Here is a 26,209-nt window from a genome sequence, read left to right as displayed (position 1 = left end):
ACAGGCATACATTTTTGTGTGAACATCTCAGGTAGCTCAATGAAAGAGTCTGCGCCAAACCCAGCTACCTCTAGGTCTGCCACAATATTACTGCCAACTACTTTCTCTTGACCCATGGTTCTAAGGAGAATGTCTGTTTTCCTACCCGTAATATTCAACCTGTTCATTAGTCCTTCAGTGCAGAATGACGCTGAGCTCCCAGGATCCAGAAAGGCATAGGTAACAAGTGTTTCTTGCCCTTTCTTTGACTTAACTTGCACTGGCAGTATAGAGAGAGTACAATCATGCTCACCGGCCCCAGTAAGCCCACTAGACTGCACTGAAATCAAAGCACTTCTACCCGTGGCTCCTGCTCCCCCCCTTACTTGCACTGAACCATCTTCACCTTCTTTGCGGTGGATGTGCAACATGGTGGGATGCTTCAGATTGCATACCTTACATGAAAGGCGCTTCATGCAATCCTTACTTCTGTGCCCAATGCACAAACAGCCAAAACACAACCCATTTTCTTTCAAGAAGGACATCTTCTCACTATGCGTCTTCTTCTCCAATAGAAGGCATAGATCCAGGGTGTGTCCAGCTCCGCAAAACAGGCAAACCTTTACCACGGGTGTATCGATTCTTCTCTTCGTCCCAGCTTCAACCTTCTCATCCACACTAGTAACAGTAGTGGCAAAGCTACTTCCCTTTGGCTTAAAAGAAGGTTGGGATTTAACATGTCTAACATCCTTTCTTACTGCCGCTGGAGAATCACTAAGGTCTCCAAAGATCGGGTCGTTTGCAATTTTCACTTGCCTTTCAATAAACCCAGCAATGTCCCGAAAGTTGGCTCTTCGATGGAACCTTTCCTGTATATCACAGACGACATCTCTCCAACGATCCCTGAGCTTATAAGGCAATTTCTTTGTTACTGTCTGCATATTAGTAGGAGCATCCAACTCATGTGTGGACTCAGCTCCTTCCATAGCATTACAGCATGCCCGCAACAAGAAGCTATATGCCTGCAAAGCTTTCACATCCTCAGATTTTACCACCGGCCATGTGAAAACTTTCTCCATGTAGGCAGAAGCAATTTTCAATGGATCGCCAAAATGTTCCTGGAGCAAAGATTTAGCCTCGACATATCCACTCTCATGAGGCATATGCTGACAGCTTCTAACCATCTCCCTAGGCTGCCCTCTGGTGTACTGCTCAAGGAAGTATAAGCAATCTCTTGCACTGTGGGTCTTTTGCTCAATACTATGTTCAAAGGCCCTGATGAAAGCCTGATACTGCAAAGGATCCCCATCAAAAAACTGAATGTCACGTCTTGGAAGAAGAGAGAGAGATTGCTGCTCCACCAGTAAGGATGTTATCTCATTTTGCCTCTCCAAGACTGATATTAAGCGTCCCTGATCAGTGCTACTTCTCATCACAGGTGCAGAGAGATCTTGTTCTACATAGGGTCCAGTATTAAAGCTCTGTGTACCACTTTTCTTCATCTTTGAATCTAGTCCTGGCAGCTGGTATGACAATGTGGCTTGAGGTTGCAGTTCCACATTTCTTACCTTGGGTCTTACATCCACCAAATGTTGTCCAAGCTGGCCACCTACAGAGGTATACAGAGATGCCTGGCCTGCAACCACAGGCACAAAGATCTCAGCATCAACATTCAATGCTTGAACCCTACCCTTTTCCCTTTCCAGGTACGAGCTCATTCCATCCACTCTACTACGCACAGCACTGGAAACACGTGAAGTGTTGGAGGCTTTCAACACATTCAATTTAGCTGCAGATGCAGCTATTTCCATCTCCAAATCAAGCTTCTCTTTCCTTTTCCTGAGCTGCTCCTCTTGCTCTTCCAAAACATGCTTATCCTTTAACAACCTTTGGCGAGCCATAAGTGCAGCCATATCTGCCTCAGCCTTAATACATGCAGATGAAGTAGACGAAACACTGGATCTTCCGACTGAACTTCTTTTGTTCGATTCTCTGCTTGCAACATTAGAGATGCTGTCACTCGGCCTAATATCATCCTCAACATGATTGGAAACAAACAACTCTTCATTATTTTGTGCATCTTGCAACTCAACACCAGGCAGCAGTGACTGAGGGAGTGTAGAAATATCTGTATTCCTCAGGGTTAGGATTTGAGCATCAGAAAGCCATTCCTTCACCTCATCCACAAACCTATGATGGTGTCCATGCACGCTGGAAAACCACACATTTTGTTTTTCTTGTTCTTCCTGAGGAAGCAATGGAATTACAGAATCATGGAGCTTACCTGCATCATCAAACAGCACATGCAAATTTTCAAGCTGAGACTGAATGTTTGTAGCATTATCTTTATTTTGCATTAGACCTTTAATTTCCTTTGAAACACCTTTAATTTGATTTACTTTTACTTTTCGCTCCTTTTGAAGACTTTCAATTTTATTCGCAAATGCTTTGGCAGTGAGTTTACTTTGTCTCTTATCCTCCTTTTTTTGACCCACATCAGAAGAGGGATTTGATCTGCCTGACTCCATTTTCATTCACAAATTATCAAAAACCATGCAAAATACGTTCATAACTATAGTCAGTTGACCTTTAAGAATAAGATGCATATACTACAACAAGCTTCACAAAAACACTCAATTAACAGGTAGACCAAATATTCCCCTCTAAACTGCCTACAGAAAACTAGACTAACCAACTCACCCTAGTCTTCTGTGGCTCAAGCGGTGGGTATTTATGTACCTGTATACCGATGGTCCCGAATCAGACAAGCTGTCTTAAAACGAGAACCACGGCGGTACTCCCGAGACAATTTGCTCCACCCGCCGATGACACGAAAATAACAAACGGCTGAAAAACAAAAAACAATACAACCACCTTACGTGGCTATATCGCTTATGCCTACCAGGGGAATAGTTTGATTCACCAAAGGAACCTGTTGAGTGTGTGTAGCAGTACCTTAATTCCAGCGGTGATGATGAATGAACGTAGTAGTAGGCAGGGCGTGAATGAATCAGAGGAGACCAGCGATGAATGAACTGTTACTCACCCGCGTAACAGCGAGCGCTCCAGGAGTCCATAAACGAAACATCTTCCACGTATCAACACTTCGATAACATTTCTGTTGACTAATGTTGCGGCTGACTGACGATTTATCCAAACCAAAACCGACACGCCGCGGAAGGCTAAGCACGGGAGTTTACCTGTGACGCGCACTCACAGAAACACACATCCACTTCTAATGCTCGTTAATGCTCTTTATTTCTCACGATGCGCAACTTGAACAGATGCTTCATACAATACAAGACAAAGTACAGAACGGCAAAACTAATGTGGTGTTAAGCGTAGCGGTCAACAGAAAGTGTCACTCCCGACTCACCCTTCCTCGTTAACAAACCAACAGACTACAGGTGCGTGGAATTACTTGTAACCACCGCGCCCACACCCACAGTGACGTACCCACCACTCAAGTGCCAGCAGAGTGCACACACCCCCCTCACATCAATATACAGCACTTACCAACACGTCACATATAAAACACACACATATGGCTCCTACAGAATAGCTAAATTCTCTATCTGCACACACTGTACGAGGATGTTTTTTTTTCATTTTACAGTTTTGAGGATATTAACCCTCTTGTTCCCAAACCGTCGCCGCCGACAGGATTTGACATGCATACTTCTCAAAACAGTAACTCCTGAACTGTTTAAAATATCTACACAATTAAATTACCACCAGAAAGTGGGGAAATAGACCTTTGCGCCCATATAGTTGTCATTACGGGAACCCCTAGAACTTCTGCAGTACAACCACTATTAAGATTCATCAATATCAACAACTGCACCTCACCCACAGCTCCCCTGTCCCAAGGCCTCCCCCAGGGTTCGGTGCTTGGTCCCCTCCTCTTTACTCTCTACATCCTCCCAATCGGTCAAATCATCCGTCGTCACGGTCTCCGCTTCCACTGCTACGCTGACGACATCCAACTTTACATCTCCACCAATTCCATAACTGCTCCAACCCTCTCCGCCCTGACCGACTGCCTGACTGAATTTAAATCCTGGATGCAAAAAAACTACCTCCAATTCAACTGTGAAAAATCTGACCTCATAATCATCGGCCCCAAATCCCTCACCACAACCACCAACAACTTCAACCTCCCCATCGACAATGCTTCCCTCACTCCGTCCCCACATGTTCACAACCTCGGTATCATTTTGGACTCCCATCTCACTCTGGAACAGCACATCAAGCACATCACCAAAACCGCCTTCTTCCACTTTAAAAATATCGCCCGTCTCCGTCCATCTCTCTCCTTTTCCACGCCTTTATCACTTCCAGACTTGACTACTGTAACAGCATCTTCTATGGCCTTCCTTCAAAACAACTCAACAAACTACAATACATCCAGAACTCTGCCGCCCGCCTGCTCACCCACACCCGCTCCCATGACCACATCACCCCTGTCCTCCAAAACCTCCACTGGCTCCCTATCAAACAGCGCATACATTTCAAAATCCTCCTTCTCACCCACAAAGCCCTCCATAACCAGGCCCCCTCTTACCTCACCGACCTGCTCCATCACCACACCCCCTCCCGTAACCTCCGATCCTCCAACGCCCACCTCCTCTCCCTACCACCTGACACCAAGCACCGAACCTTGGGGGACAGAGCTTTCTCTGTCGCCGCCCCCCCACCCTCTGGAACGCCTTACCACTTAACATTAGAACCTGCCACAACCTCTCCACCTTCAAATCACTCACCAAAACCCACCTATTTAGAATTGCTTTTAACATATGATTGCTTTTAAATGTATTTTATTCATGTTTTTATTATTCTGTTGTTTTATATGATGTTTTTATCCTTTGTGCAGTGTCTTTGAGTTTTCAGAAAAGCGCTTTATAAATAAAATGTATTATTATTATTATTATTATTAAGAGATAAGACAAGAGATTCCTTTACTGGATCCACAACAGGGAAATTTAAGTGTTACAGTAACAGACTAGACAGTGCAAAAAATATATATAAAGCAAACAAGAGCCTATAAAGTAAGAATTATTAAAAAGTTATTAGCAATTCAAATTAAATTGAAGAAGTAAAAAATAAGCATATCTTAAAATCACACACACACACACATATATATTATTGGTTATAGAATATAATAGTTATGAGCTGTTATGAAAGTGTCATAAACACACAATAGTGTTGAATAACAGTCAGATACTTAAAGTTGAGGTTATCTTAGAAAAAGGGGCAGAAGCACTCACTCATTGCACATTTTTTTGACCATTCTTCAGCCATAAAAACAAAATAAATCCAGGTGGCCTGTGTATAATTATGTTCATAAGAGGGTTAAGATTACCAGTTTTCCATTATTAAAGGCACGGCTGACTTGATTGACAGGCGGGAACACTGTAGCTGTTGACAAGGAGGCTCAACGACCGCCTCTTTATCTCACACAAGCAAGGACAGAAGTTATGTTGAGTTCAGTATTTATTTCCAATATGGCTGCCGCCGCCGATTGGCTTCAAAACAGCGCTTCAGAAACAGATGGGTGACATCACGGATACTACATCCTTTTTTCATACAGTCTGTGGTTAACAGAAGTGTGTTCGGGGGGGCATAACGTCAAGCAAAAGCCCCTCCAACAGCTCGAAATAAAAATATGCACTGAAAGAAAACATGCTCACTTTATTGCTCAGTGTTGACGTCTGTCCTCAGGGAGTAATGAGGATTTTTGTTTTGATCCACTTCACACACAATCTTTAATTTAGCCTGAAGCTCTTAAAGAAGATGATTACAAATGCAAACACAAACACAGAGTCAGTTTCCTTTTACTGTTATTTCATCACACAGCTACAAACTACCTCTTATTTCTTAAAACACCATCGCAGCTAATTGCAAATCCAGATCTGAATGCTGCACATGATGCTTTACCCCTCAAGGAATAGAACGCCGACTTGCTTTACGATGCACCTGATGTTAGCTACACACATAACTCTCGTGTAGTCTCTGTAAATGTGATGCAGCTCCATGTGCACCTGATGTTGTTTTTTGCACCGAGAAGCCCAGAGGAACTTTCCACTTCAAAGCTCCGGCTGGGCTGCAGAGGCATCATGGGAAACTAACTCTGGAGCTAAAACTGCTCCGAATAATTAAACGCTCAGGAGAGTTTAAAAAAAGGTAAAGAGAGTCTCCTGGAGGATTATGGACGGTGATCTGTTGGTATTGATCAGAGCTGCAGATCGTGGGCCGCAGACGAGGAGAAGACGTGATGGAGAGTTATTAAATATCTTTTAATCTTTTAATAAATGTTTGTAGTAAGAAGAACAAACCCGCCTCTGGTGTCAATAAAACCTGCACTGTTTATTAAACAAAGAGTCTCTCGCTGCGGGGCATCCAGGTAATTTATTTTATGCTAATTGTTTAAGATATTATGTGTTTGAGGAGGGACAGAAATAAGACTACAACAGAGAAATAATGAATTCAAAGATGGATCTCCCTTTTGTTTTGTAATCCAGGAGCATGCTCAGAGACCACCCTAAAATCCAGAACTGTGATTGGCTTTTTGCTTTGTTGGAGGCGGGGCTTAACCATTTGCGCGTTTCCTTTCAATTTAACTTCAAATTGCAACTTTGGACATACTTCTTTTCCGAGTCCTTAGTCCTTCAAAAACATTCATTTGGGCCACCCAACTCCAAAAAGTCTGGCCACCTCCCTGTTGAGTAAATCCACCATGGAGTACCCACCTTAAAGTTCTCCTCTGTCAGTCCCTCGTCCGTCTTGGCGCTGCGTATCATGGCCGCCACGTACCTCTTCACCAGACTCCGGATCACTTCCTGTTGGAGAGAGTTACAGTGGTTGCTCAACATGTTCAGAATAACCGTTCAAAAACCTCCCTCTACGGGATCTATTGGTGTTTTAAAGTTAACTCCACTAGAAGAAGGGTTTTATTTATTATATGTTTTAAAATATCTGCATTTCACTGATCCTTGGTTGGACTGTTTTTCCAGTATTTTCAAAACATTGATTTTTTTTTAGAAATATCAAGTAATAGTAATCACAACTGTTTATTTTTACTGACTTGAAATCTGAAAATGTTTAATTTAACCTTTCATATTTATATATATATATTTTAAATATTGACGTATTTATTCTATTGTATTTACATTATTGTTATTATTGTATTTTTCTCTGCTCTTTTTATTTATATATTTTAAATATTAACCTATGTATTCTATTGTATTTACATCATTATGGTTAGCTTTTTTCTCTTCTCTAATTAATTTATTTGCTATTTTAAATTATAATAATTATAATTTATTATGTAGATTTTCTTCATTAAAGGCCCTGTGAGGAGTTTTGAACTGGCTGAGAAGCAGTCTGAAAGTGATACTGATGCCTCTTTATGACCTTGAATAGCAAACAAGACCATCAGCAGCAACACTGACACCTTCTCTGTTGTCATTCTTAATGCCTGAAACCGCCCTGAGGGGGTAGGTGCCAGACCAGATGATGGACACCTCGCTTCAGAAACAGCCTTTATTTTAATGTTTCATGGAAAATAATCACATTGCCTGATAAAGTTGACTGTTAAAAGACAACAGGACGAGGTTTTTGTTGAAAACACTAGTTTTGCATGTATAGGACAAGAGATAAGAGGTATCACTTTGTCCACAAGGGGGCGCCAGAATCGATACAAAACAAAAGTTCCTCACAGCAGCTTTAACTAACTAACTTGCTAATCTATTAACTTACTTTTGTTTCCTTTGAAAAGAAAAACATCACTTGCCTTAATTGTTTTATTCGATCTTCTATGTATATAAAATGTAAAAATTCAAATTCAAATTAAAAATTTAAAAATTAAATAAGTAAGTAAGTAATAATAATAATAATAATAATAATCTTTATTTATACAACTCTTTTCAAAACAGGGTCACAAATTATTTTACAAATAATAAAGATAAAATAACCCAGAAATGTGAGGAAGACAAATAAAAGGAAATGAAAAAATGTTGGTAGAATAAAAACAACAAAAGATTTTAACAATCAAAAAATTCGAAAAATTAAAAAAATACAATATGATAATACAAATATAATGAAATGATAAAATCCTGCAGTGATACCACCTATAAAAGAATAAAAAAAAACCTGATTAAAACACGCTCAGGTGACATCAAACTACTGTAAAATACTGTAAATGTAAATAAAGGTAATAAGAAAAAGCCTGGTGTATCGTAGTTTTTCCTTTTTGGGTATAAATCTCAATTTGTTTTCTTTTTTAATTATAATTTAAAGACAATAACAGAGAGTTACCTGCCTCATGCTACAGTCCAGTGATCTGTGATGTTTGTTATCTTAAATATTAAGCCATTAAAAGCATGACTGTGTAATCATTTTGAGAAATGTTCAAAGCAGAATGATTCACCCGACTGATTAAAATGATACTGTGTCATTAAGAAATCAGCCAATGAGGCGTCAAGCTCTTATTGATTTAAAGAGCAGAGACATTTTTTTAACCAGCATTTGGTGTTCAGTGGGTGGTGATTCAGACCCTGCACACACACACACACACACACACGCACACGTACACACACACGCTAACACGCTGCATCCTCCCACAGCCGACACCTGCGACTGCCAAACAGGACGATCTGGCGTGCTGTCACTCTCCGCCTCGGCCAGAACAAACCACACACACCGTTTAAGAGAAGGGCAGCTCTCTTACAATAAACCTTCAGAATTCACGGAGGCTCGTCAAAGACACAATCGGATCTGCCAAACACAAAGTACTGGCGCTAACGTGACGCTAACGGCTGCCAGTGCTGAGGTGTCAGAACGGGACTGTTGAACAGATTCTTCACGCAAAATCTCCCGAAACTGGACGTGCGAGGAGCAGGACGCTGTCGCTGCTTCACCACGTTAACTGAGAGTAGAAGAAGTGATCTCATCAGAGGATTTTTGGAGATTCAAAATAACCCGATCTAAATAAAAACGGGGTGCTGTCACCGCTCGTCCTGTTACTCTACACGCTACGACGGGGCTCAGAGATGTTAAAGGTGACATATTCTGCTCTTTCTCATCAACATATATTGGTCTAAGAGGTCCCCAAAACATGTCTTTAAAGTTTATTGCTCAAAAAAACACTTTGAAATCAGATTTTGGTCTGCCTGTAAACCCCTCTTTTTCAGCCCTGCTCAGAACAGGCTGTTTTCTGTGTCTGTGCCTTTAAATGAGAATGAGCTCTCTGATCACGCCCCCTCAGGAAGTGGATGTGCCCTCGGCTCTCCAGCACGTTGATCTAATGTTTACATGTTGGCTGCTCACAGACCCGCGTTACTTCAACCCTCTGAATCTGATCCAGAATCTGATCCTGACGGAGAGGCGCCTGCAGCAGGACCTTTCTGAACCATTGGTCACAGATTTAGTGTTTCTTGTTGTTTTATTTGTCAGCATGTCGACGTGTGTCTTGGTACACAGCGCCGAACATGTAGCTATGTGGCTATGCTAACTAGCGCTAGCACTTTTCCATGAAAACTAAAAATCCTCCACTAGATCTTCAAATCTGCAGACGTGGGGAGTAAAGCCGACCTTACCGAACATTAGATCAACGTGCTGGACAGCCGAGGCCACATCCACTTCCTGAGGGGGCGTGGTCAGAGAGCTCATTCTCATTTAAAGGCACAGACACAGAAAACAGCCTGTTCTGAGCAGGGCTGAAAAAGAGGGGTTTACAGGCAGACCAAAATCTGATTTCAAAAGTGTTTTTTTGAGCAATAAACTTTAAAGACATGTTTTGGGGACCTCTTAGACCAATATATGTTGATGAAAAAGAGCAGAATATATCACCTTTAAGACAGCCCACAACTAGCATGCCTCCCTCCTAAGCTCCTTGTTAGCACACACGTGTGCAGGGAATGAAAAACAGAGGAGGGGTTGAGTTGTATTTTATACAGTCTATGGGCTGAACAAGCTCCGAGCTCTGACTTCCTGTTACAGACCGGATGGCGTTGTGACGTATGAAAAACACTGAAAACTGAAATGGCTGGTTTCAGCACACATTTACAGAAAGGTGGAGAAATCAGAACAGGGGCAGAATGGATTCTTTTCATTCTCGGGGGGGTTTGTAGACAGGGACACATATTTCAGGTAGAGAACCATTAAAAAGTTGATTTTGCATGATATGTCACCTTTAGAGTTTAAATACAGACATGCAAATCTCTCAGAGTTTCATACTTGTTGATGCTCACTCCGCTCCTCTGTCATTTCTATATAAATAGACACAGAGGGATGTTTTCAGGAGCAACAGCTGGCTAAACTCAAAAACAAACACACACACACACACACACACACAGAGGCAGTTTGTGGATCCGCGGGGAGTCAGGGTTGAGTTTGGACACCGCCAGAAAAACACAGCTGGGGGAGATGCAATCTGTTCAGTGTGTGTGTGTGTGTGTGTTTGTGTGTGTGTGAGGGAAACACTGGAAGCAACACTGAAGGGGGATACATTTTGCTGAAGAGGGCTTACTCGAGTCTGGAGTGTGTCATTCCAGTGGAGCTAGCTTAACTTAAGCTAAACGGTTGGTTTAAATTGAATCTGATTGTGTCGGTAAACAAACGTAAACACAAATAAGAGTGCAAAGAAAGGGTATCAATAAGCTATTATTGATATGCAACAAGACATATGAGGAGCAACAAGCAAAAAGCAACGGCCATGACTCAGCATTTTTGCATTGAAACTAGGGATGCACCGATCCGATCCTGGTATCGGATATCGGCCAGATCGGACTCAAAAAGCTAGATCGGATATCGGTGACAAGGGGCCGATATATAGTGCCGATCCATCTCAGCGCTATGCTTTTCTGTGTTTACAACAGCCATGTGCGTCTCCTACGTCATTATTCTTAGTTTTATCCTCGCATTAAGGAATAGAGATTGTTAAATCAATACCGGGAATCGGATCGGTTCAGTATCGGTATCTGCAGATACCAAAGCCCAGGTATCGGTATCTGGACTTAAAAGTAGGATTGGTGCATCCCTAGTTGAAACTGCAGGAATGCTAATGTTTTATGCACTAAATATTGAAGGCAGTGTGTTTTTTGTTCCTGAGATGAACCTCTGCAGCATGTTCATACAATGCAATATTAAAAAAGAGACACAACAGCTGTGAGGGACCTGGTCTTCGTGGCCTGTATTGGTTTATTTTGGGCCCCTGTGTTGTTGTGCTGCTGATTGTGATTTATCACTGTTTGTTACTTCCTGTTAACTTCATATCTTTAAAAGTACTTCTATACCTTTCTTTGTACAGATAGTATTTTTATTTAGAATTTTTGGATTTGTGTTTAAGTTTATATATATTTATATATTTATTGTCCTTACTGTCTTGTTGTTAAGTACCAGTGTTCCATTCACCACGTCAAATTCCTTGTGTGTGCGAGCTCACTTGGCAATAAAGCTTTCTTGAATCTTGAATCTTGAATCTTAACTTAAGTTGCTACTTTGTATAATTTTGTTTTTGTTGCAATTTTGTTTCGAATGAGCACGCCAATTCTCTGTCTACGTAGCCTGTTGACATCACCAACCTTACCCTCTTGTAACTAAATGTCGCATCTATTATGGGGCAACATATCTAGCTAGCAACTCCATCTGACCACTGAATCAGATCCATCTGATTGTCCATTCACTTAAAACTTTTTAAATTGCATTTTATTTACTGTTTTTTATATAAATTCTGTTTTTTTTTAATGTTGTAATGTGACCTTGAGTGTCAAGAAAGGCGCCTATAAATAAAATGCAATATTAGTATTATTATTAGCATAACATAGCTGATATAAAACTATTTCTTTATGGATAATTTGAAGGTTAAAGGCTTTTTTTTGAGTATTTGTGTCATCAGCTATACCACAGAGTTGAAATTAGTGATTAACTTGTCATTTTAAGTCCACTTGAAATTGATGAAAGTCTCTTATCTTGTTTGACATGGCAAGCGATGAATCTCAGGGAAGGACAGCCTTCTAAGGGTGCAGCCCCTAATTTGGACACGGCTTCTACGGTTAAGTCTAGCTCTGTGTCGCGGTGCAAGAAGGTTCCAGTATTGAACTTTCCATCTGCAACATGCTTAAACACAGCTCTGCATTTAGGGCCTGAAAAGGGCGGGGCTAAACAAGCTAATGCTTCCTTCAGTCGAGCTTTGAGTTTGAAACTGACACCAAATACAAACGCTTGCTGGTCAGCTGGTTCAGTTGCTGTTACTAATGTTTTGTTATCCCTCAAAGACCTACTTGTTCTTAAATGTTTGATAACTTTTGAACCGCTAATCCTATCAACAAGCTTTAAAAACGCAGTTACAGTGGACATTCTCAGCTTTCCATTGATACCTCATTTGTCTCATTTAGCGCCCCCCCAAAAATGGTCTAGGTCTTTAGGGGTTAAACGGCTGAAAAGTGTGTTCAATGTCCAACAACTTAGGGTCACATGATGCTGACAGTAAGATGCTACAAGATTACACGGTTCATAAACATATCAGAAGTTTAAGATAAGTTGGACCAACTTTGTTCCCAACAACAGTTTGGATATCTTCTATCACATTTGCCCTGATGGAGTCATAACTTACTTTTTCAGGACTTCATTGTTTGTGCTCGGTAAACATTAAAGCTATAACTAGTTAGCTAATTGTTTGTGTGTTCATTAGTTAGCGCTAAGAAGTGCAAATAAATTGAGTTTGAAAGCTACACCTACCCCCTCTCAGTGGTTTAAGGCATTACAAATGTCAACAGAGAAGGTATCAGTGTTGTTGTTTATGGTTTTGTTTGCTTTTGAAGGACATAGAGAGGCATCAGTGTTGGTTTAAGTCTGTTTCTCAGCTGGTGAAAAACTCCTTATAGTGCCTTTAAGCTAAGCTAAGCTAACAGTGGCTCGACCTTAGCTTCATCTCAACAGCACAGACATCAAACAGGTATCAATCTTCTCTTGTCAAAACAAACCTGTGTCTAAATTAAACCGACCCTGGATCAGCTCCCCCCCACCCTTTTGAAAGCTTTAGACTCAGGACGGCTCAGTTTGTTTGAGGTCCATGCTCTGTCACAACAACAAACACACCTCTACACACAGTAAACAAACAAACACGACTCAGACACAGGTGTACAGACCTGGTAATGCTGGTTCTGTATCAGACTGTCAGCGTGCCGCTCCTGCAAAAACAGAAAAAGGTTCTGTTAGACGTTAAAAAGTTTCAGAAATTACTCAGCCTGCCTCTGAATTCCAGCCACCCTGTGCTCTCATTAACTTTGTTTTCCTCTCCGACACCCTCACATTAAATTTGTTTTTTTTTGCTCTGAAATGAAACATGTTCTTGTTTTTTAACAATGACACCCTATTTTGAAAAATGATTTATAGCCGCAAAGTAGAAGAAAAGAGAGCAGAGAACAAATTGCCTTTGGCTGACAGAGTGACTTTTACAGCCTGGGATCCTTCATGTTGGGGAGTAATGAACCCCTGTTAATCATTCCCACACTCAAAATGGATAGATGACATTAAAGGAGAGAAGAGTTCACACCTCTGGCTGAACTTTTCATTTGGATTCGTCATCATCGTAGTGACGAATGCACGCCAACATGTCATCCTGTCCTTTGAGCGCTCATGGAATGGTGGAAATGATTGAATCAAGTGTTCAAACTGAGGAAAGATCCCGTGTCTGTGTCTTTGAAGTGCTTTTAAACGAACCCCTTCAGCTGTCTCAGATGCCTTTAAATGATTGATACTGATGTGTTCATCTGAGACAGAGGTAGGAGGTAAATCGTCTTGCTTGAGGACACTTCATCAGAACAGTCAGCTCTTGTAATTATCAGCGTCATTCATGGAAATGTGGTTAGTTACTAAACAGTGTTGCATTCAGGTGCTGCAGCATGAGGAAGTCAAACACAGATACATCCAAACAAAAGCCAACCTTCTCTAGTCTACGGATTCTTGCGTGGACACACTTTGATGCAACTTTGGATCAAGTCAGGTGTTTTAAAAAGCACATTTAAAAACAGCAGTGGGGTGACCAAAGTTTTGCACAAAGCACAAACAATCAAAAAATAAGGATCAAAGCAGCTTTAGGGAATAAAAGAGGAAGACAGAAAACACAGAGAGGTAACGAAAAGGAAGCAAGGATTGAAAAAGGTGACAGTGGGGTCGGTTCTTGCAGCACGGAGGTTGTTCCAGTTTTGGGGAGCCTTGCTCCAAAAGTGCTAAAAGTCAGATTTGAGCTCCTTCCCACTTTCCTTCTTTCCTTCTATTTATTCCTCCTTGACCCTTCCTGTCTTCCCTTTCCTTGTATCCCTCCTCTCCTTCCTTTTCTTGTATCCCACCTTTCCTTCCTTTCTACCCTTTCCTTAATCCACCCTTTCCTCTTTCTGTCTTTTCTTCTCTTTCCTTTATCCCTCCTTTGCTCCTTTTCTTCCCTTTTCGTTTATCCCTCCAATTCCCCTCCTTTCCTCCCGTTCCCTTTATCCTTCCTTTCCTCTTCCCATCGTTTCTTCCCTCCCCCTTCATCACTCCTTTCCCCTTTTCCTGCTTTATTTCCTTTCCCCTTGATGCCTCCTTCCCACTTTCCTTCTTTTCTTCCATTTATCCCTCCTTGACCCCTCCTTTTATCCCTTCTTCCACCTCTTCCTTTCTCTCCTTTATCCCTCCTTTTCTTCCTTTCCTTTTATCCTTCCTTTCTTCCATTTCCTTTTATACTTCCTCTCCTTTCTTTCCTTGTATCCCACCTTTCCTTCCTTTTTACCCTTTCATTAATCCATCATCTCCTCTTTCTGTCTTTTCTTCTCTTTCCTTTATCCCTCCTTTGCTCCTTTTCTTCCTTTTTCTTTTATCCCTCCTTCCCACTTTCCTTCTTTTCTTCCATTTATCCCTCCTTGACCCCTCCTTTTCTTCCCTTTCCTTTATCCCTTCTTCCCCCTCTTCCTTTTCTTTTATCCCTCCACTCCCCCTCCTTTCCTCCACTCCCCCTCCTTTCCTCCACTCCCCCTCCTTCCCTCCTCTCCCCCTCCTTTCCTCCCTTCCCACTTTCCTTCTTTTCTTCCATTTATCCCTCCTTGACCCCTTCCTTTCTTCCCTTTCCTTTTATCCCCTCTTCCTTTCTCTCCTTTTATCCCTCCTCTCCTTCCTTTCCTTGTATCCCACCTTTCCTTCCTTTCCTTGTATCCCACCTTTCCTTCCTTTCCTTGTATCCCACCTTTCCTTCCTTTCTACCCTTTCCTTAATCCATCCTTTCCACTTTCTGTCTTTTCTTCTCTTTCCTTTATCCCTCCTTTGCTCCTTTTCGTCCCTTTTCTTTTATCCCTCCACTCCCCCTCCTTTCCTCCCCTTCCCTTTATCCTTCCTTTCCTGTATCCCTCCTTTCCTCTTTCTTTATTCTCTGATAATCTAAGGGTGCCTGGAGTTATTCAGATTTCAGCACAAATAATTCATCCTCATATAATGCCTTTAACCGGTTGACTCGTCACAGCTCTGTCGTAAGTCATTAGGGCGCCAGTTGGACCTGTTTGCGTTAGGCTATACTGCTACACTGATTCTACAGTCCTCAATGGTCACGGGTTCGATTCCCAGCCTCGACCCTTCGCTGCACTTCTTCCCTTCTTCTTCTGCCACACTTGTCTACTCGTCTTTTTTCATCTGTCCTTTGCATAACGGCTGAATCTCATACGCAAGTCTGTGTGAAGCACTGAAGAACTGTGACGAAATGCAAGTATTTTGGGATGAGGACAGGCTGTGTGTTGTCTCTTTGTTTTTGACTGTCACACACACACACACACACACTCGCGCACACACACACACACACACACATCCATCATTTCTGTATCTCCTTTTTTTCCGTTTCATATCCTCTCGCCACATTTTCAATTTATTCAGTCTCATATTCAGAGTTTCACCTCTCCGTCTCCATTTCCCTTTCATCATGTTTCACACTCATCGTCTAACTCCATCCACGCTTCTCATTTGTCTTTCACTCTCTCCCTGCTGTCCAAAAACACACACATACACACAAAAAAAACCACACACACATTTATGCTTATGAACACACAAACGCACAAAAAATGCATCCATCCTCCCTCATCTTCCTCTAACAACCTCTCCCTCCCCCTCTTCAGAACGATCATTGCTTTCTATAACTCATGCTGTTTTTCTGCTTACTCTGTTTACACACACACACACACACACACACACACGCACACACATGCACACACACACACCCTCCCTCCATCAGATCTCTGCAGTGCTGTGCCGCTCTGTGAACCTATGTGGGCTGGTGGGCTTATATAACTCAGCCGACTGCAGCTGAGGTGGACATGCCAGCTGCACGGTTTGTGTGTGTGTGTGTGTGTGTGTGTGTGTGTGTGTGTGTGTGTGTCTCTTTCTGGATGACTGGGCTGTTAAACATGTTTTTCAGGTTGTGTTTTTCCGCTGATGTTCTTCTCTTCTTATAGACACATTATAGACAAACAGCTGATGTCTGTCCCTGCGCTCTGTGAGTGTGTTTACGTCGGCTCTACCTGAGCGGGTCGGCCGATGAGTTCTTCTGCTCTGATTGACTGTCGGGCCGGGATTTATGTATTATTTATGCTACTTTAGGCGTCAACTCCCCGACATATCGTTGAGAGTGATAGTTTTTGAGACAGCTGCCTCCGATCGTATGTGGCTGATATTGAATTTGTTATTTTTACAGTTGTTCTCGAGAGCAGGGGTTCCCAAAGTGTGGGTCAGGACCACCTGGGGGGTTGTGAGATGTCTTCCAGAATGTTGTTTTTTTAAGTTATCTATCAATGGCCACGGTTACATGATGTTTTTTAATTTCGGAAATTAAAGGTCTGGGGGTTGGGAAGGGTTCTGATTGGACAGGGGCGGGTGTGACGTATTTACCACCGTCTACCACTTTCATTCAACGCCATGTCATCAAGAAACTGTAAAAACTAATGGTAGAAATCGTGTCAGAGCATCAGCAGCAGCTCTAGACTTGGAAATTGCACCTCAAAAAAACAAGATTGTCAACTTTTCTCCTCCGTATGGACTTTCGCCATTGTTGTTGACAAAATTGATGACATAAGTCCGGCCCCTTTTTGATTCTGATTGGTCGGTGATCAAGAAGTGACATTGATGAGTGAGGCAGTGTTCCAAAAGTTGAACTGTTTTCATCTGAGAGCGCTGAGACAGAAATCAGATGATGCTGAGCGCTGGAAATGCTGATTGCTGAAAAACGGCGGCAGCGGGCACCTAAGTGTAAAACTTTGGGGTTTGGGGCACAGTCTCTGGTGCATTTGACCTTATCTTTCCTGACCTTCCAATGACCCTCCAATTTATATTAGTTTTGAGTAAAGTGGGCTTTAAGAATGGGATGTTTAAATGTCTCTACCTGAGGAAATCTGTGTGGGTAAGCGCTGAGAGAGAAATCCTCGACTGAATCTCAAACATAAAGAACATGACACTTGTGCCTGCAAACTACACTAATGGTAGACTTCCTTTTAAAGTTAACATCCTACTTGGTATCTGCAATTTGGAGTCCCCAAAGCAAAACAAATTCCAGAACCGGATTTGAAATCTGCCTGACATTGACATAAAAACAGAAGGTTAATTTCCCAAGGATCCAATTTGGAAACTGCACAACCTTTTCTCAGGAGTTAAATTCTATAAAGATAATATAATCATGTAGCTTTATTAGAATCAACTGATGAGTTCATAGCAATATGAAATTATAAAGATTGGAACAAACAGTGGTAAATCATGCCATGCCATCGTTCTCAAACCTCTTTGTTTTGAAACAGCCGGAGTCTGAAACCTCTCCAACTTGACCCAAAGCCCATTCCTCTGACAGATTGTAATCCAGGAAACAAAAGCCCATTTCCCTAAACCAAAACAGTCCAGAACAATAAATGAAACCTCACTGATCTGAAAATAAACCCTCTCTGCAGTCGCTGCTTTAGTGACGTCTCTGTCCGTGGTGCTGAATCGGCCTGGGCAGCTTCTATTCAACACACGCAGCCTCAAATCTAACGGGACATTTCAAAGCTTTTAAACAGTCTCATGGTATTTTTTAAAAGTGACCCACAGAGATGATGAAGAACATTAAGCTGTTACCGTGAACTCTCTGAGGTTTTCACACTTATGCGAGTCTTCCCCGGGCGGCTGGCCCCTCTGGCACAGCTTGGTGTGGAGCCACACGAGCAGGTACAGGATGGACTTGGGACTGGGGATGATGTTGAAAGGCGGCGGCAGCGTCCCGCCCTCGTCAAAGTAACTCATCCAGAGTTTGGTGCGGGCGAACTTCCACTCGATGTCTGCGTGATCCTGGAGGACGGGGGAGGAGACACAGCTGGTTAAATCTGGAACATCAGAACTTCTGCACAACCTGGACTTTAAAATGAGGTAAACTGAGTAAAACAACATTACTTTAAAGACATTAACAAGTCAAAATAATATCTGAAATATTATAAATGATGTGCAAAATGTTCAAACATTGCCTTAAATGGGAATAGCCCTGACAAAATGATAAGGATATCCTGTAGTGTTTAAATGGTACATTTCTTTTTATGTACATTTTTCAGCACAATTTCCATCCATACAACAACAGATTCATGTTGCACTAAACTCTGCAGCTCTTTTTGGACAGAAACCATGATTCCTACCTCAGATTTAACCTCATATTTCCTTCTTTGTCTATTCGTTGTGCTCATCTGTTGCTCAGTCTATATGTTGCTTCATTTGAATCGTATGCAGCTAGTTCAAGGATTAATAGTCACTGCCTGATGCAAATGTGTACAGCACTGTTAAATGTTGTCCTGTTGTGTCTGCATGTCTTCCTTAACATTTCCTCATTGCTGCTTCCTGATTGTCTTGCTCCTTGTATTTTATGTCCATGGACACTTTCTCAAAAGACGGTCATATCATGTCCTTATGTTGCTTTTAGTCATTTTAAATCGTATGGTGCTATTTGTACTTTTCTTTTCTTCTCTTTTTTGTTTGTTTTTTTGTTTGTGTTTTGTTTTCTCCTCTACCTTCTTATTCTGATCTTATTTTACCCTATTTTATCTTTGCTTAATCTGGATCTTTTTAGGGGCCTTTTTAACATCTGGCAAGGGACTTCGGACGTAAACTAGCCTTTTGGCTAACTCTGGTATATTTACAGAAGTGTTAATTAATATGCATGGTCCTTTTAAAGGTGACATATCATGCAAAATGGACTTTTTAATGGTTCTCTACCTGAAATATGTGTCCCTGTCTACAAACCCCCCGAGAATGAAAAGAATCCATTCTGCCCCTGTTCTGATTTCTCCACCTTTCTGTAAATGTGTGTGAAACGAGCCGTTTCAGACTTCAGTGTTTTTGTTACGTAACAACAATATCCGGTCTGTCACGGAGTCAGAGCTCGGAGCTTGTTCAGCCCATAGACTGTATAAAATACAACTCAACCCCTCCTCCGTTTTTCATTCCCTGCACAAATGTGTGCTAACAAGGAGCTTAGGAGGGAGGCATGCTAGTTGTAGGCTGTCTTAATAAACACAAAGGTCGGTTTGACTCCCCACGTCTGCAGATTTGAAGATCTAGTGGATGATTTTTATTTGTCATGGATAAGTGCTAGCGCTAATTAGCATAGCCACATAGCTACATGTTCATAGCTGTAGCTGTGTACCAAGACACACGTCTACATACTGACAAATAAAACAACAAGAAACACTAAATCTGTGACCAATCCTTCATAAAAGGTCCCGCTGCCTTTCTGGCAGAGGTCGGTTTTACTCCCCACGTCTGCAGATTTGAAGATCTAGTGGATGATTTTTATTTATCATGGATAAGTGCTAGCGCTAGTTAGCATAGCCACATAGCTACATGTTCGTAGCTGTGTACCAAGACACACGTCTACATACTGACAAATAAAACAACAAGAAACACTAAATCTGTGACCAATCCTTCAGAAAGGTCCTGCTGCAGGCGCCTCTCCGTCAGGATCAGATTCAGAGGGTTGAAGTAACGTGATCTCTGAGCAGCCGTGTATATTCAGCCAACATGTAAACATTAGATCAACGTGCTGGACAGCCGAGGCACATCCACTTCCTGAGGGGGCGTGGTCAGAGGGAAAACAGAGTGTTCTGAGGAGGACTGAAGAAGAGGGTTTTTCAGGCAGACCAAAATCTGATTTCAAAGTGTTTTTTTGAGCATAAACTTTAAAGACATGTTTTGGGGACCTCTTAGACCAATATATATTGATGAAAAAAGCGTGATATGTCACCTTTAACTCATAAATAAATAAATAAACTCTTTGAGGGTAAGTCAATAAGAACAGTTTTTGGTCTCCTATAGCACTAAAAATGGGCACTATTTACCTCCTATCTGTTTTTTTTAAAGGTCCAATTTACAAACCACAAGGTGGCCCGAATCTTTGGCCGCTATGAAATTTGCTCTTGTTTGGCGTCTGATTTTGGAGATGAGCTGTCGGCATCTTCCGGTTCAATGGGGGCAATAAAAGGATAACCATGTGTTGAATCAGGCTCTTTATCTTTCAGCTTCAATATCAACCAAATCCAAACTTCTACACCAATGACTGCACCTCAGGAGACCCCTCGGTGAAACTCCTGAAGTTCGCAGACGACACCACCGTCATCGGTCTCATCCAGGACGGAGACGAGTCTGCTTACAGACAGGAGGTGGAACAGCTGGCTCTCTGGTGTAGTCAGAACCATCTGGAGCTGAACCCGCTCAAGACGGTAGAGATGACAGTGGACTTCAGGAGAAGCCCCCCCCCCCCCCCCCCACTCCCCCCCCTCACCATCCTGAACAGCACTGTGTCTACTGTGGACTCTTTCAGGTTCCTGGGATCCACTATTTCCCGGGACCTGAGGTGGACCTCCCACATAGACACAATCAGAAAAAAGGCCCAGCAGAGGATGTACTTCCTGCGTCAGCTCAGGAAGTTCAACCTGCCCCCAGGAGCTGCTGATCATGTTCTACACCTCCATCATCCAGTCTGTTCTGTGCACCTCCATCACTGTCTGGTTTGGCTCTGCAACCAAACTAGACAAACACAGACTGCAACGGACTATAAGGACTGCAGAAGAAATCATCGGTGTCGACCTGCCCCCCATCCAGGACTTGTACCGGTCCCGGGCCAGGAAACGGGCAGGTAGCATCACCGCTGACCCCTCACACCCTGGACACAAATTCTTCAAACTCCTCCCCTCCGGCAGGCGCTACAGATCACTGTGCGCCAAAACAACCCGCCATAAGAACAGCTTCTTCCCCCAGGCTGTCACTCTGATGAACACTAAACCATAACAGTGTCATACCTGTCAGATAAATACTCTCTGTAAATATACATGTAGATACACAATGCAACAATTCTCAAACAGAATTCCATATTTCTATTTTTTGTATTATTTAACTTCTATTTTATAATGTAAAACTACCTCTGCAACTCACCACTGCACTATCATATTATTTTAGTCTGTACATATTAGTCAAGCCTATTTGTTGTTTCTTTGTATTTATAGCTGATGTTATTATTTTATTTTATTTTTTATTGTAGTTCTTATTCTTATTCCTATTCTTATGCCTTGTACAAAGAGAGCACAGTTTACTAAAGTCAAATTCCTTGTGTGTTCAAGCATACTTGGCGAATAAAGCTGATTCTGATTCTGATTCTGATTCTGAAGTAGTCGGGTAATAACAGAAGTACCTGCTAACCATACATTATCTCTTATTTAGAAGGAAGGTGCTAAATTTCTGATGAACACTAAACCATAACAGTGTCATACCTGTCAGATAAATACTCTCTGTAAATATACATGTAGATACACAATGCAACAATTCTCCAAGCAGAATTCCATATTTCTATTTTTTGTACTATTTAACTTCTATTTTTATAATGTGAAAACTACCTCTGCAACTCACCACTGCACTTTATCATATCATTTTAGCCTGTACATATTAGTCAAGCCTATTTGTTGTTTCTTTGTATTTATAGCTAAGGTTATTGTTATTATTTTTCATTTTTATTTTTTTATTGTAGTTCTTATTCTTATTCCTATTCTTATGCCTTGTACAAAGAGAGCACAGTTTACTAAAGTCAAATTCCTTGTGTGTTCAAGCATACTTGGCGAATAAAGCTGATTCTGATTCTGATTCTGATTCTGATTCTGAAATTTGTTCTAAGGTGGAAGTCCTGACATGTCTGTTGCTTAATTGCTGAATTCTTGCTTCATCAATTAAAAATATGACATTTTTGTGCCACTGTTTTGTAATCATTGTGTCCTGCATCTCTGATTCAGCCAAACTGGACGACCTGTTTTATGAAATTTTAAACATTCATGCCCCTGATCTTAAAAAGCAAAGAGTCTCAGAGAGGTGAGGCTCAGTAAAACTTCATCTGCAGCCCGTAAAAAGAAAATATGACCAATAAAATCAAAACCCCCGATGTTGAAACCAGGTCAGAAACACAGCTCACCTTTTCCTCTGAACCTCCACCTTTATTATGAGTTCATGCACATCCAGCTCTCTTCTTCTTCTTCTACACTTTATTACATTTCTGTTTCATGATTTTGTTGTTTGTTGTTTGGTCCTCACTGTTTGTCCTGTCTTATTGTTTTTATTGTTGCGCTTGAAGCAGAGCACCGTGTTCAGTAATGAGGTAATAAAGCTCCAGAAACAGAGCTGCACTATCATTAAGACCTTGATTGTGTTAATGTTAATTTGATTTAGAGCATTTCTTTTATGATACTGCATCTCTCATTTAACACTTATTCATATTACTCGTTATCTCGTTTCATTTTCTCATCTTTTATTGTGAAATGGTCACACATTGGAGACAAACTGTTTCATGTTTTTAAGATTTAATTGCTGGACTTCATTAGAGCAGAATATTTCAGGCTTGTCTTCAGACAACCTTGTTCCTAAATCCTCCTGTTTGGTGAATTTCATCCTTTTATCCATTTGTTTCCTGCTTCTTAAGACACCTTGTTGTCTGTTCTTTGACTGCTTTTGTTATTGACTAAATATATAATCGTAAATATTGTCGTTTCAGACCTTTTTCAAAACAAAACAATTATAATTTTGGTTTCATTTTGTCCTCTTCTTTGTCCTTGTAAACATAGACGCTAACAACATTGGTTTACTGACTATCTGCTCCAAGAAGATGAGTCACTTGAAGAGGTACATTTCTTTTTCTGACATTTTAAAAACACATTTTAGAGTAACTGATTGACTAAAATTTAATATTAATACAAAAAATACCAATTAAAAGGATGATCTTCAAACTACACATTAGTTTGTTTAAGTTACATTATCAAATCACAATGAGGTAAAAACAACGTCAAATTTTGGAACTTGCAAAACTTTTTGATATCTTCTTTATTTCAGGAATAAAAAAAGATAAACTTTCTTTTTTGTAGTGCAATCATTTAATTATTATCTTAAAGTCGAGGCTCAAATACAAAGGGGATCATGCTGTCTCCATCAGGGCCCCTCAACTTTGAAAAGACCTCCCTGAGGAGGTGAGGCTCGCAGAGTCAGGGACATCTTTTAAATCACTTCTTAAAATTCACTTTCATAGACGTGCTTTTATGTGACTTCACATTCGTAGTGACTTTAATTTAATTAATTCATTAATTTTAATTTTGTATTCAACTAACTCATTTTAATGTATTTATTGATTATTTATTGTTTTATTATTTATTTCTTAATGTATTATTTTAGTGTTCTTAATCTATAATTTTCTTTTTTCTCTGATGTGATGTTTACTTCTTCTGAAAATATTTTTATTCTCCTTTATTTATTTATTTATTTATTGATTTATCTATAAAGGTTTTTCATTTATTTATTTATTGATTCATTTATTTATTTATTTGTTTATTTATTTATTTATCTATTAAGGTTTTTCATTTATTTATTTGTTTGTTTTTTTTTGTTTTTTACATTTTATTTATTTATTTTAAATGTATGTAAGTCTTTATTTATTTATTTGTAATTATTGATTTATTGGTTTATTGATTGACTCTATTTATTAATTTATTTTAAACCTATTATTTAGTTATGTATTTCTTAGTTATTGATTTATTGATTTTTTATTTATTAATTTATTTTGAATCAATTTTTTATTTATTGATTGATTTTTAAACCTCTATATCAATAATTCATTGGTCTACTGTTTCATCACTTAATTCTGTTTAATTTACTTTTAATCATTTTAACCTTTTGTGTTGTATTTAGTTTTTTGCATTGTTAGAATTCCTCCCCTCCTCTCTGTTAAATGTTTATTCTGTCACTCGGATCCTGCCGTGCTTTGTTCGTCAAAGCACTTTGTAAACCTTTGTTGTTAAAGGTGTTTTATAAATAAAGTTATCCTCATTATAATCTGGTGTTGTGACTCACGGCGATGAGCTGGTAGGAGTTGTTCATCATGGCGATCAGCATGTTGAGCAGCACCACCAGAGAGATCACGTTGTACGTCCCGAACATGGTCGCCCCGATGAACTCTGTGAACTCGTGCCGAGCCTTCACGTTGGTGACGTAGAGATTCAGCAGACCGAATATGGACCAGAAGAGGGACTGGAGGGTCTCGAATAACCTGAGGAACAAGAGAGAACAGGACAGTTCATTAGAGGATAGATCATCACAGGACTCTCATCCTTAGACCCTGTCGTTTTAAGACTTCCTAATCTCAGTTTAATCTTTTCTTTGTTGTGATCAGGCTTGGACCAGGTCTTAGTTATGCTGCTATTAAGATAAGATAAGATAAGATATTACTTTATTGATCCCCCGGGGGGGAAATTCAGTTGTTACAGCAACCCAGACATAAGTACAGTCAAGAAAGAAGTTTCAATAAGTACAAAATAAGATAAAAAAAAAAACAAAAATAAAACAAAATAACATAAAATAACTAAATAAATAAAATAAAAATAAAATAAAATAAAAATAAGTAAAATAAAATAGATAATAAAGCTAGAATACAATTTAGATATATACAATGTTACAAATGGAATTTAAATTAAATAGCAGTAATTACAGGCAGTATTAAAAAATGTTTCAGTAGTGACAGGTTGACATGGTGTGATTATGGTTGGTAATGACAAATTAAGCAATAAATAGAAGAATATTTGTATGTAATATGACCATGGGTTGTACTTAGAATAGTAATGTAATTTAACAAAATATAATATAGCAAGATAATTATATAATACAGTATATTATACATTATAATGCCAGCAGCAGTCAAGAGAGAGTTCAGGATGGGATGATGGAGTGTGACAGACAGAGCAGGGATGTTATGGATCTGTTCATGGGGGGGGGGGGGGTCAGTGGTCAGCATGGTGCAGTCTGTGGCCTCCATTACTGTTCAACAGTCTATTGGCTTAGACTGACACACTGAGATCCTGTCTTCCCCTCTCTCTCTTCTGTCAACCTGTCTATCAGCAGCTGCTCTTCTTACTGCCTGCTGTGTGTGTCTCTGCTCTGCTCTCTGTCACACCTGCAGACTGTTCAAATTCACAGATCGCCAAATACCGAAGTTATTTTAAGCTCCTTTGGTGTCTCAATAAGATGCCAAGTTACATCTGTGTCTGTCATCATGAGATGTATTATATCTGGGAAGAAGTGAGGGAAGTAAAGGAAGCATGATAGAGAGAGTACACGAGAGGGAAGTGGAGAAATCAGGTGAGGAAACTTGGAGAGGAGCCGCGTAGAGGACAGAAAAAAAGGCCTTTTTCGTCCTTGTCCCTCTCCCCCTCCCCTCCCTCCTCCCGTTTCATGACTCCGACACAATATCACGCTCCGCTGCTTCATTCATCAGTGATTAAATTCTCTCCCTCTCTTCATTTACACTCTCACCTCTCTCACAATAACACACACTTCACCTCCGTACATCAACAGGAAACTCACGGCGTCACTCTCACACAAACTCTGTTTACGGACCGACGCAGCGATCATCGTTCACACACCCCATTACGACAAACACACGCCGAAAAAGCGACCACACTACAATACATGTGTGTTTATGGAGATGAATATTTAATGCAGCACAAATAAAACAGCCTGCAGACTCTCTCTCTCTCTCCCTCTCTCTCTCTCTCTCTCTCTCTCTCTCTCTCTCTCTCTCTCTCTCTCTCTCTCTCTCTCTCTCTCTCTGCCAGTTGTTGCTTCATCAAATATTCAATAACCTCATCTGTAACTGTGACTGTCACACAGACAGAAGACAGATCAGAGG

General features: G+C 40.7%; 1 protein-coding gene across 1 annotated transcript in view; it reads right to left on the bottom strand.

The window, feature by feature from the left end:
* Positions 1–26,209, bottom strand: part of LOC117807847 (short transient receptor potential channel 5-like) — a 57,448-nt gene that overhangs the window by 8,383 nt on the left and 22,856 nt on the right. Inside the window, exons 6-9 of the mRNA XM_034677257.1 lie at positions 24,379–24,574; positions 18,097–18,306; positions 13,128–13,169; positions 6,729–6,818 (exon numbers count right to left, since the gene is read on the bottom strand). Coding sequence (XP_034533148.1) covers positions 6,729–6,818; positions 13,128–13,169; positions 18,097–18,306; positions 24,379–24,574 — 538 coding nt within the window. The remainder of the gene's footprint in view (positions 1–6,728; positions 6,819–13,127; positions 13,170–18,096; positions 18,307–24,378; positions 24,575–26,209) is intronic.

This window comes from Notolabrus celidotus, chromosome 23 (assembly GCF_009762535.1).
Source record: "Notolabrus celidotus isolate fNotCel1 chromosome 23, fNotCel1.pri, whole genome shotgun sequence".
Classification (NCBI taxonomy): Eukaryota; Metazoa; Chordata; class Actinopteri; order Labriformes; family Labridae; genus Notolabrus; species Notolabrus celidotus.
Note: the sequence above shows the minus strand (reverse complement) of the source record. Positions and strands in the feature narration are given on the sequence as shown.